General features: G+C 53.7%; 1 protein-coding gene across 1 annotated transcript in view; it reads left to right on the forward strand.

The window, feature by feature from the left end:
- The window catches only part of SMAP2 (small ArfGAP2), an 18,368-nt gene extending 13,460 nt beyond the window's left edge, over positions 1–4,908 (forward strand). The window contains exons 5-10 of the mRNA XM_027661225.1: positions 214–300; positions 780–858; positions 1,292–1,392; positions 1,746–1,911; positions 2,801–3,123; positions 3,798–4,908. Coding sequence (XP_027517026.1) covers positions 214–300; positions 780–858; positions 1,292–1,392; positions 1,746–1,911; positions 2,801–3,123; positions 3,798–3,923 — 882 coding nt within the window. The 3' untranslated portion in view covers positions 3,924–4,908. The remainder of the gene's footprint in view (positions 1–213; positions 301–779; positions 859–1,291; positions 1,393–1,745; positions 1,912–2,800; positions 3,124–3,797) is intronic.
- The last annotated feature ends 7,001 nt before the right edge of the window (positions 4,909–11,909 follow it).

The raw sequence follows: 11,909 nt of genomic DNA on the forward strand, positions 1-11,909 counted from the left end.
GCCAGTCAGGGAGAGAAAATTTAAATTGGAGATCTTTGAGGGGTCTTGTCCAGTTCCTTGCTCAGAGCAGGACACATAAAAAAAATCTGGAGCTCAAATACAGCTCTTGAGCTGCATCTGAGGGTTTTCACATCAGTGACAGCATCATGTGTGAACTTCCTCCTGGTGTGATGCTGAGCTCTGCCCCTCACCTCAGTCTGTTTTCCCTGACAGAAAGAAAAGGATGACAAATGGAAAAGGAGCAACGAGCCCGTGTCGGAAAGAAAACTGGAACCCATCATCTTTGAGAAGGTGAAAATGGTAAGAGCAGAGGGGATGGTGGTGGATCAGTGGTGGAGGCACCTCCAGCCTGCTCTGGGAGCATTTTTTCTGGCCTCAGTCATAGCAGTGGGTGCTTTGAGTCACTCTGCTGGTGGGAGCTTGTTTTCCTCTGCTCACCCAGATATTAAGCAGATGCTCTCTGCCTTGCACTGCAGAGCAGATTGGAATCCAGCTATTCCCTGCTCAGTTTTCCAGCCTGAGCAGCTCCTTTTCCCTAGTTTAAGAGCCTGCTTGGATTTGACAGTGGGCTCCAACCTGTTGGGGCAATAGAAGAGCTCAGTAACATTTGCTCTGAAATTCTCTTTTTGGCAGAACAAAGAGAATTCCACTTTTGTTTTTCACTTCTTTCACTTACATCCAAAAAGGATTTTAAGGGTTAATCTCATTAAAGCCTCAGACACACCAGAGTAAACCCCAAATCTGATCAAGACTTTTGGTGTTCTTTCCCCCACCTCCAGCCTCAAAAGAAAGAAGAAATGCAGCAGTCTAGAAAAAGTTCTCCTAAATCTGAGCCAGTAATGGACTTGCTGGGACTTGGTAAGAGCCTTTCCAGCCCTTTTGCCCTGGTTTGAGTGACTTTTTAAACCCATCTGGTGAATTTGATGAGCTTTTAGTGGTGATTTTCCCTGTCAACAGTAGGAAGACTGGAGTGTTCTGCTTGAACTGTTCCAGTGCAGCTCAAGCACAGCCCTCAGTGCTGCAGCAGGAGCATTTTTCCTGGTGTTTTCCTTTATGCTGGAGCAGTTTTGTGCCTGGAGTGTTGCAGGAGCAGCTCTGTGGTCAGCACACACTGCTACTCTGAGGTTAACAGGACACACAGGACACTTCTGAGTCCTGCTCCAGCTCCTCTTGTGGCCCAGAAGGATGAGGGAGGTGCTGGCAGTGGGATGGGGTGGCACCTTGGCAGGGAGGGGAAGGAGGTGTCCCCAAACCAGTGTGGGGACAGCCAGCACAGCTCTGTCTCTCCCAGATGCTCCCGTGACAACCCCTGTCACCAACGGCAGGCCCAGCAGCCTGGAGAAGGACCTGGACCTCTTTGCATCAGTGGGATCAAGCTCAGACTCCAGGAGGGTGAGCAGGGAATGCTGGTGCTCAGCAAGGCCTGGTGGGGTCATGGAACCACAGGAAAATTTGGGGGGGAAGGCCCCTTAAAGGTCATCTCATCCTTGCAGTGAGCAGGGACACCTTCTGCTAGACCAGGTTGATCCAAACCCTGTTTCACCTGGCCTTGAACACTTCCAGGAATTAATTCCAATTAATTCCTAAAATACTCTCCTTCATCTAAATTTGCCCTCTTTGATGTGAAAGCTGTGAGCCCTTGTCCTGCCACGTGTCCCTGCACAGAGCAGGGCTGAGGGGCCGACCCCTGGTGCCCTCCCTGGGGCTGGGGGCACATGTTGTCCTAATCCCTGTCCCTGTCACAGGTCCTTGGCTCGATGCCAACCTCTGGAAGTGCTGGTTCTGTTCCCGAAAACCTGAACCTCTTCCCTGAGCCCGGAGGCAAAGGGGAGGAAGTGGGGAAGAAGCAGCTCTCCAAGGATTCCATCCTGTCCCTATATGGCTCCCAGACCCCCCAGCTGCCTGCCCAAGGTACCTCAGGGCTGAGCTGCTCGTGGGCAACGCTGGTTTGGGGTGGGTGGGGTGTCCTGGCAGCTGACAGGGATGTGGGAATGTGGGTGGTCTTTGAGAATCCCACAATGGTTTGGGTGGGAAGGGACCTTAAAGCTTGTCCAGTCCCACCCCTGCCATGGGCAGGGACACCTTCCACTAGCCCAGCTTGCTCCAACCTGGCCTTGGACACTCCCAGGGATGGGGCAGCCACAGCTTCTCTGGGCACCCTGTGCCAGGGCCTCCCCACCCTCCCAGGGAAGGATCCCTTCCCAATATCCCACCTATTCCCACTCTGACAGGCCCAGGGCTGAGCCTGCCTGGTCCCAAACCCCAAATCCTGGGGCTCAAACCAACACAAACCACCAACCCTTCTGTCCAAAACCACAAGCCCCTGAGCAGAGCAGAGGGAATTCCCGTGCCTGTTACCAAACCAGCATCACCCAATTCCACAATGGGATTACCACAAATGTTGTTTTTCAGCAGAAACTGCTGCAGAACTTGGGATTTGGCTCCTCCAAGCCAGGCCTGAGCTACAATTGGTTAACACTGTTGATTTTCCCCCCTACCCAAGCATATGTTGTGATTTGATTACATCCAGTAAATCTGCCAGGGGCCTCCCCACCCTCCCAGGGAAGGATTCCTTCCCAATCTCCCATCCAACCCTGCCCTCTGGCAGTGGGAAGCCATTCCCTGTGTCCTGTCACATCCCTCTCCAAAGCCCCCTCTCCCCTCTCTTGGGAACACAAGGAGCAGCTGAGTGTGGGGCTGGGATTGGAAGGGGTTTGGGATTGGAAGGGGTTTGGGATTGGAAAACTGACATTCCAGGACAACGAACTTCCTCCCTGCTCCCTTCCCTGCCTCTCCCCAGGCGCGATGTTCATGGCCCCGGCTCAGATCCCGTATCCCGCCGCCGCCTATCCCAGTTTTCCGGGCGTGACCCCGTCCGGCAGCATGATGGGGGGTCTGCTGGCCCCCTCGGTGGGCATGGTGGCCCAGCCCGGGGCCGGGGGCATGGTGGCCCCCCTGGCCATCCCAGCTGGCTACGTGGGCAGCGTGCAGGCGGCCGTGCTGGGCGTCCCCAACGGCGTCATGGGCGCCCAGCAGGGCGGGTACGTGGCCGGGGTGGCGGCGGTGCCACAGCCCGTCTACGGGGTCCAGCCCGCCCAGCAGCTGCAGTGGAACATTGCCCAGGTCAGGGGGCACTGCTGGGAACAGGGGGAGGGCAGGGAGGGAGCTGGGATGGGCCCTGGAGGCTCCCCGGGGTGGGCAGGGTTGGTGTGGTTGGAGAGGGGGGTCGCACGGGGGGGGAGAGCAAAAATCTGTGGGACGTCAGCTCAGCTTGTGGGGAGGGGAGTCCCAGAGTCACTGAAAAGCCCTCCCAGCCCATGGAGTCCACCCTGTGCCCCATCCCAGAGCACTGAGGGTCACATCCAGTTATTCCTTGGACACCTCCAGGGATGGGGAGTCCCAGAGTCACTGAGGTTGGAAAAGCCCTCCCAGCCCATGGACCCACCCTGTGCCCCATCCCCACCTTGTCCCCCAGCCCAGAGCACTGAGTGCCATGTCCAGTCATTCCTTGGACACCTCCAGGGGTGGGGACTCCACCACCTCCCTGGGCAGCCCCTTCCAATGCTTGACAACCCTTTTCATGAAGAAATTCCTCCTGATGTCCAACCTAAAGCTTCCCTGACACAGCCTAATCCCAATCCCGTGTCCTCTCGTGCCTGGGAGCCACAGACCTGCTCCCCTTAACTCTTCAGAGAAACTTCTGCTTAAGCCTGGGATACGTTGTGGAGCCCGAGTTTGGGCTGGCAGCGTCCAGGACACCTCCCTGACCTCCCTCCTCTCCCCTCTCCCATCTGCAGGTGACCCAGCAGATGGCTGGGATGAACTTCTACGGAGCCAACGGGATGATGGGCTATGGACAGTCCATGGGAGGAGGAGGAGCCCAGGGCAGCAACCAGTCCCTCAGCTCCCCGATGTGGAAATGAGCCCTCGCGTTGTGACCATTTTTGCCTTCTGTTCTGTTCTTCAAACCTGCTCTCCATGAGACATTCAGGGTTTTTTCCTTTTTGGGGCTGCCCAGCCCCGGACCCTTCCACCCACCCCCCCCAGAGACCCATCTCTGCCTTCTCACTGTCACACAGGGTGACACCTCCTCGGTGACCAGCCCATGAGCTCCCCCGTCCCCAGCACAGTCAATGCACAGTCAGGGGGGATCCCCCTCCTTGCACAAACCTCCTCTGGGTAGCACTTGATGTCCTGCTGGGCAGAGGTGGAATCTCTCCTTTGTTCTGCCTGCTAAAGCCAGGCCTTGTCACTTAAAACTCCAGTGTTAGTAGGTTTGGGGTTAGTTAGAGGGGTGGGGAACCTCGTTTGGTGCTGAGGAACTGGATTTCCCCCGAGCCCAGGGGCAAGCAAGACTTGCTACCTCCTCCCTTGAGCGAGTTCTCAGCTCTCTGACCCTCATTGGAACCAAAGTCCTTGGGAAGCCCCCCCGTCCCTCCCCCCCTGAGCCAGCAGGATTCTCGCCCGGTGTGGGGGCAAAGCCCATGGAATGTGAAACTTGCACTTCAGAGTGGCTTTTTCTGTCTGATTGTTGGCATTTGATGTATTTAAACTTTTAACAATCTTAACTGAGAGTTAACTTATCCGGGGCTCAGAGCCCACTGCGAGTTTTCTTACACTTTTAAAAATGACTATGACATCCTAATTTATACTTTTTTCATATATTTTTTGTTTGTTTGTTTGTTTTCTTTTTGGTTGTTGTTGTTTTTCCTGTGTAATCCTTGGTCCCCTTTTCCTGGCTCGCTTTTTGGACATTTTGAATCTTAGGCAGGTTTTCTTTTCTCATCTCCAGTAGAACACACAAACTGCTTCAAAGTCATCAGCCCTGAGCAAGCAAGAGGTCAGACTGTGGTCTGCTTTCTCCTGTGGATATGTAAATTCCCAAATAAAACATTGCAGTGAAATCTCCCCCTTGGCTCTGCAGGGTTTTTTTTCAGTGGTGGGGTCAGGGTGAGTTGTTCATTCCAGCTGTGGGGATTTTGGGGTGTTCCAGCCCAAATTCCAAGGCCGTGTCCCAAATGTCAAGGAGCTGAGGGGCTGCCAGCACTCCAAGAACTGGGCTCAGCCAGGCACAATCAGGTCAGTGGATGCTTTTATATACAAGAGTTTGGGGGGGGGGGAATTAAATTATTCAGCTTTTACACTCATTTTTTTCAACAGAACCCTGACCAAGGCTCAGCCAAAAGGTGCATTTTAAGGTTCCACAAAAAGTTAACGATCATAAAATTATGGAATAGAATGGGTTGGGTTGGGAGGGAGCTGAAGGATCATCCAATCCCACCAATCCATGGGCAGGGACACCTCCCATTATCCCAGGTTGTTCCAACCTGGCCTTGGACACTCCCAGGGATGGGGCAGCCACAGCTTCTCTGGGCAACCTGTGCCAGGGCCTCCCCACCCTCCCAGGGAAGGATTCCTTCCCAATATCCCACCTAACCCTCCCCTCTGGCAGTGGGAAGCCATTCCCTGTGTCCTGTCCCTCCAGGCCCTTGTCCCAAAGTCCCTCCCCACCCTTAGGGAAGGTTGGCTGGGATTTGGGAGTCACCTGAAGCACAGGCAGGAAGGTTTGTGGGTGGCTGTGCAGCTGCAGGGAGAGCTCAGAGCTCCTTGTGGGGGCCTTGAGCTGATGATACTCTGCTTGTTAATTATGGTATTTCTTTCCTCAAGTCAAAACCTGCTTTTTCCAGCAAAAAAAAAAAAAAAAGGAGTTTCTTCTTTTCCCTTCCTCCCCAGTGTGTCTGATGGGTGACTTGTTTGGGCTGCATGTTTTGAAAAACTTGACTCAAGCACAGAAGAAAGTTTTCAAGCTGGCTTTAATCATCTTCACTTGCTGCCCCAATACTGTACATGCAGGTACAAGCCAATGAAAATGTGAATAATTCAGGTTTTCCCCTCTTTTTTGTTTTTTTTTTGGGGGTGGGGGGAAAACTGGCTAAGGAATATTTTACAAAAACAGCGTGCACCCTCACAGCCATCAGTCCTGCTGCATATAGAAACCACAAAAATACAAGAGTTTGACATTTAAGAAAGACCACACACATAGAAAACAGGTACAGAACACAGGTAGAAAATTGCCATTTGCTTGTTTGAAATCCATTCCCTCTCTCAAGGATCCATCACAAGCCCATCCCCTTGTCTTGGACGTGGAACTGGGGGCTCAAAGGACCCTCCAGTTCCCCCCCTCTGGGGTGATTCTTTAGGGGGGGAGTTGTCAAATAGAAGGAATCTGTCATCAAACCAAGTTTATCCCGGAACAGGAGTGGGGGGGTTCACTGGCTGCTTCCATCCTGGCTCCCGAAATCCAAAGGTATCCAAGGTGAGTGTGTCAGTCCTGGGAGTTCTCCTGCCTCTCCTGATCCCTGGGGTGTGGTGGTGACACACCTGGCACCTTTTCATTCAGCACCAATTAACTCCTGGCTAATTGGGTTCTGGCACTTCCCAACCCCACGGGGGCTCTCCTGGGTCAGCTCATCCTTCTTAATGCATTTTTTTGGAGGGGATGGGGGGGATTTTTAGGCTGGAAAACGTGAAGAATTGTGTGTCCTTGTGTGGTTGTGTCACTTTGAGCTGCACCCCTGCCCCAGTAACTCCTCTCAGCTCCAGCTGCCAGGGGAAGGGCTGGGATTGGGAATGACAGGCTGAGCCCTGGATGCACCTCACTGCCTTTAATGATCTCATCAATCCTCCCTCGAACAATTTTGGACCCTTTTATGCCCCCTGAGACTACTTAGGTTTGGAGGCATAGGCTGTGCTTAAAGAGTTCTGGACAAAACCCCTCAATTGGGAATATAAAGTCAGAATTTCTTTTGACAGGATGAACGTTTCCAAACTTCACTTCTGTTGCTTTTAAAACCTCCTTGGTGCTTTTCCCCCTGTGCTCGTGTGGGTTTGATTTCCCTGGTGCTGTCAAGAACCAAATTCAGGGATGAACTTCCAACTTGGAGCTGCTGCTTCCCCCCGGAGCTGTCCCTAAGCTGCTGTTTTTTCTCTTTGAGGTATAAACTTTGGGGATTAATGACAGATTCTTGAATCCTGGATCGTTTCTTACACGATCCAGGAGCTCGTTCCTAGCGTGGATTTGGAGGTGGGGAGTGGGATGACACGATGGAGGGGGTGGTGGTAGTGGGGGGGGGGGGGGGGTGGGAATAATTCCATTTAAACTGCACGAAAAAAATCAAGCCCTTTAAGAAAAACAAGGCCACCAACTTCAAAGTGCTCTAAACATTCACGAGGCACCCGCTGCCAGGGGCCCTCCCTGGCCGGTGGGGACGGGGAGGGGGAGCTGCTCCTTCCACACGGCAGGAATTGCTGCTTCACACGGGCAGGACAAAATTCCCTTTTTTTTTTTTTAGCAGGACAAAATTCCCTTTTTTTTTTAGCAGGAAAAAATTCCCTTTTTTTTTTTTTTTTTTTTTTTTTTTTAAACGAGCGCCGGGATCTGGGTATTTACACACAGCCCTCCTCTCGGGGGTCGGGATCAGGGCTCCACCCCTCCCTCCATCCCTGCCTGCTCCCCAGGCTCCCTCCCCATCCCTGCCTCAGGCAGGAGCTTTGGGAGGGATTCGGGAGCAGGGTTGTGGCCCCGAGCCCCCGGGAGGGTGTTGGGGGGGCTGTTTGACAGCAGAGATGAAAGGAGGGCACAGAGGGGGCCCCTCCAAACCCTCCCTCCCCCCAAAGGACCCCCTGGGCTCGTGCTCCCCTCGCCTGGAGCTCAGCATTCCACAGTGCCAGAGGGAGCAGAGGGTGGGAGATGCACGGCCCGGGGCTGGGATTGCTCTGCATTGCACAGGTACAACAAAACAGAACCTGAATGGGGGCGAGTGCACAAGCTCTGGGTCTGAAAGAACAAAAAAATAGGGGGGGAAAGGAGGGGGACAAATGAAAGGATGAGGTATCACAACAACCGGAGCTCCAGCAGGCACGGGGGGCACGGCAGCTCCTGGCCTGGGGGGCAGCTGTGGGACCACGCTGGTTCCTCCTGGATTCCTGGTGTCTGTGCCCTGTCCTGGTGTCCCTGTCCCATCCTGGTGTCCCTGTCCCATCCTGGTGTCCCTGTCCCATCCTGGTCTCCATGCCTGAGGTGGGTGGCTGAGCTCCAGCGCTGCGGCAGCTCCTCAGACAGCAGGACAAACTCTTTGCTCAACATTTTTCCAGGTCTGTTTTAAACCCTAAATCTTCCCCAGGAGGGTTCTGGTGAGCAGGATTGTCTTCACCCCAAAATTCCAACCGTGCTGCTGCAGATGCTTTTATTTTTTTTCCCCCTAACAAGCTTTTCCTGCCGCTTTTCAACCTTCTTTTTAGCTCCTAAACACAACTTTTGCACCTCTAGCAACCAGCCAGGGGTTGGGGGGGGGGTTTCTCTGTGAGAAAGAAACTCTGCCCCATCTCTGGAAGTGTCCAAGGCCAGGTTGGACAGGGCTTGGAGCAACCTGGGATTGTGGAAGGTGTCCCTGCCCATGGAACAGGGGGTGGAACGAGACGACCTTTAGGGTCCCTTCCAAATCAAACCATTCTGGGATTCCATGGAGCAGAAGGCAGATTTCCAGATGAAGCAGCTTTGCTGGAGGATCATTGGAAGGGCCCTCATGCCTTTGGATGCAAACCCTGCTGTTCCTGCAGGCGACTCTCCAGATCCATCTGCAGGCAAGAAACCCCAAAGGAAAGCAGGGAGAGCTCTTCCCATCTTTTTCCATCCACGATGCAAACCACACTTGGGCTTTGGATTCAGCCAGTGAGACAAACAGTGCTGGAACACTGTTCCCTGACCTGGACAGTGCTGTTGTTTTCCAAACCAGTGGCCAATCCCACACCTTTGGGAAGGTGACAGATGTGGGTTATCCGAGCGTGTCACCTCAGTCTGGAGCGAAGCCCCTGAATCAACCAGAAGAAAACAGAAGGTGGATTCTTTCCACCTGGAAAAAACATCCCTGGTGCTGATTTTGGAAGTAATTTTGGAGCAGGAAGGACCCTCTGGCTGTTCTCAGAGTGCTGGGGGTTTGTGAGCCCAGGAAAACCAGGCAAGGGGTGGAATGTGGCTGCTCCTCTCCCAAACACCCAGGTCCAGGCTGCTCTTCCCAAGTCTCGGCTCTGCCCGAGCTGTGGTGCCCCAGAAGAGATTCCCTATCAGCAAAGGGGAATCCTGATCCCACTCCTGAGGAATTCCTGCTCTTGGATTTGTAACCAAGAGCTGCATCTGTAACTGCTTCTGGAGATAAAAGCTTGCAAGAGCTGGAAGAGCTGGGTGTGGAGGGAATGCTTCCCACCGGCTCCGGTGCTTTGCGGCAGCAGGTTCAGTTTCCTGATTCCTGGGAATTGTTTTTGTATCTCACTGGATTTCTGGAGAACTCCATTGAAGCATCCTCTCCCCCTGCTTTCAACATGCCATGATGACACAGGAGCTGATTTCTGGGCCCAGCTCCTGCTGCCCTTGAAAATTTTCACTCCACTTTGGCAAACTCAGCCCATTCCAGGCCAGGAGAAAACACAGGGACAACTCAGGCCTGGAATCACGGAGTGCTTTCTGTGCTTTGCTGCGTGGCTGTGACTTCTATTAGCATTTAGGGGATGTTTAAGTACCATTTCAAGGCTATTTTGGTAAAATCCAGCCTTGTGACTCCAGCTGGGGGTTTGATTCCAGCCCCAGCAGCACCATCAGTGCTTCAGAGAGGTCTGTGTCAGGTGGGTGCTGCTCCTCACTGCTGGGGGCTGGGTGTAAAAGAGCCTGCAGAGCTGATGTCATTTCGTATTAATTATTCTTTCTGGGGGAGAAATATCTGCCAAATCAAGTGGTTTGACTTTCCTTCCGTGATGGGAGGTAGAGGAGATAATCTGACCCATAATACCGAGGCAGCCACCTTTTGCAAATCCTATTGCACGTGGAAAAAAAATGCCCTTGGCAATAAAACATTCCCCCAGCAAAGGGAAAAACCCCGGAGTGCAGAAGCTTCTGGTTTGTCTTGGGATGGAGTGAATTTTCTCAGTGGCTGAGTTTTGGATTTCTGGGGTGTCCCGTAGAAAGCAATGGGGGGTCTTGGCTTCATTGTTCTCGTTGCTGGAGGAGGGAAAACATCTGACCCAGGGGCTCAGGGGCTGAGAAAGGAGAAGGGGCTGAGAAAGGAGAAGGAGCTGAGAAAGGAGAAGGAGCTGATGTTTCAGTGTGACTGTGGCACAATTCCCCCAGTTTAGTTTTCCCACACCTGTGCAAGGTGGGTCCTGACCCAGGTGCTTCCCCAAGGGCAGTGAGTGGCAGCTCCTGGTTGGGGGGTACTGGAAGGGAAGAAGGGAAGGTCTTGTAGGATTTTGGTCATTTGAAGTCACTGCATGGAGGCTCCACCTTGCCAGTGTCCAGGAGCAGGAGGGATCAGCCCCATGAGGCAGCAAACACGAACCCAGCACCGAGGGGGAACTGGGGAGCAGTTTGTTCAGTCACCCCCCAGTGCATCCTCAGCTTGTCAGGGACCAGAAAGAAGCAAAAATCTTCGGGTTTTCCTTGTTCCCTGGAGCGCCCAGGTTGTGCCTTCCAGGTGCTGGTTCTTTCCTCTGGGTTTTTCCAGCGGGGTTTTTGGTAACTGGGGCAGGAGCAGCGAGGTTGCTGCCGGACCCCGGGCGCGTGGTCGGGATGTTCTGCTGCTCCTCACCCGCCTCTGTTCTCTGTCAGAACACAGGCGTGTGATGTTCCTGGCAGGGAGAGGAGCAGGGAAAAGGAGCTCTGCTGGAGGAATGCAGAGCTGGGAAGGGAGGGGGTGGGATGCTGTGTGCCCACAGCAGCGAGCACAACAGTCCCTGCAGAGCTCCCTGCTCTGCCCACGCCGCGGCCCCGCGGACGTTCCGTGCTCCCACCGCGGGCAGGTTTGGCATTTTCCCATCGAAACAGGGCTGCTAAAGCAAAAGTAAATAGTGTCAGCTGAGGAGGAGAGGAAAGCTTTTCCTCTCAGGATGCTTTCCCTGATGTGCAGTCAGAAACCCAGCGCCGGGCAGAGGAAGCTCGGCCTCGTCCGGGCGCCGCCGAGCTCGTGGAGCTGCTCCGTGCTCTGCAAGGAACATCACGTTCCAAACAGTGCCAGTCCCTGTTTCAGGAGTCAGGGCACCGAGTTGGCTTCCCCAAACCACTGGAGGTTCAGTGCATCCCACGTTCCTTCCATTGCCATCCAGCAGGAGCCCAGGAATCGGAGCGAGCTGCTCCAGCAGAGGATTTCACCCTTCACGAAGTGAAAGGATGAACCTTTCCCCATCCCAGGTCAGCAGCAGCTGGGCCTCCTCTTTCCTCAGAGGTCTACAGCGATTTTGGGTTGGCAAAGTTGAGACAGCAGCTGAAAGTCCTTGTCAGGATGTCACTTCAATTCGGTGCTGTTGGGCAAAGCAGACACTGCACAGTGGAGTCCTGCTGACCCCCAGATGTGGGTTTGGGGACCCCAAGGTTTGGGTTTGTGAACCCCTGGATTTGAGTTTGGGTTTGTGGACCACCAGGTTTGGGTTTGTGGACTCCAAGATTGGGGTTTGTGAACCCTCAGGTTTGGGGGTTTGAACTCCAAGGTTTGGGTTTGGGAACCCCAGGTTTGGGGACCCCCAGGTTTGGGGGTTTGGGGACCCCCAGGTTTGGGGACCCCCAGGTTGGGGTTTGTGGAGGGAACAGCTTCATCCCAACAGTCCTTTTCCTTCAGGTTTGGTTTTGTTCCGTGGTGGCTGAGCTGGTTCGTCGTTCCCGGTGTCACCAGGAGAACCTCGGTGGGTTTGTTGTGCTCTGTGTGCATTGTGGAATTCCGTGTTTTGCCAAGAAATAATTGTATAAAAATCCCAGCTGTGCTGTGGGTTGGTTTGTGGTGAAGACTGAAGGTCAGAGCCAGCTGGTTGGCAAAAATTCCCCATTAACCTCTTGTCCTCTTCCAGTCTCCAAACTGCTCATCTTTTGG

This window comes from Corapipo altera, unplaced genomic scaffold (assembly GCF_003945725.1).
Source record: "Corapipo altera isolate COAL_440 unplaced genomic scaffold, ASM394572v1 201, whole genome shotgun sequence".
NCBI lineage: Eukaryota > Metazoa > Chordata > Aves > Passeriformes > Pipridae > Corapipo > Corapipo altera.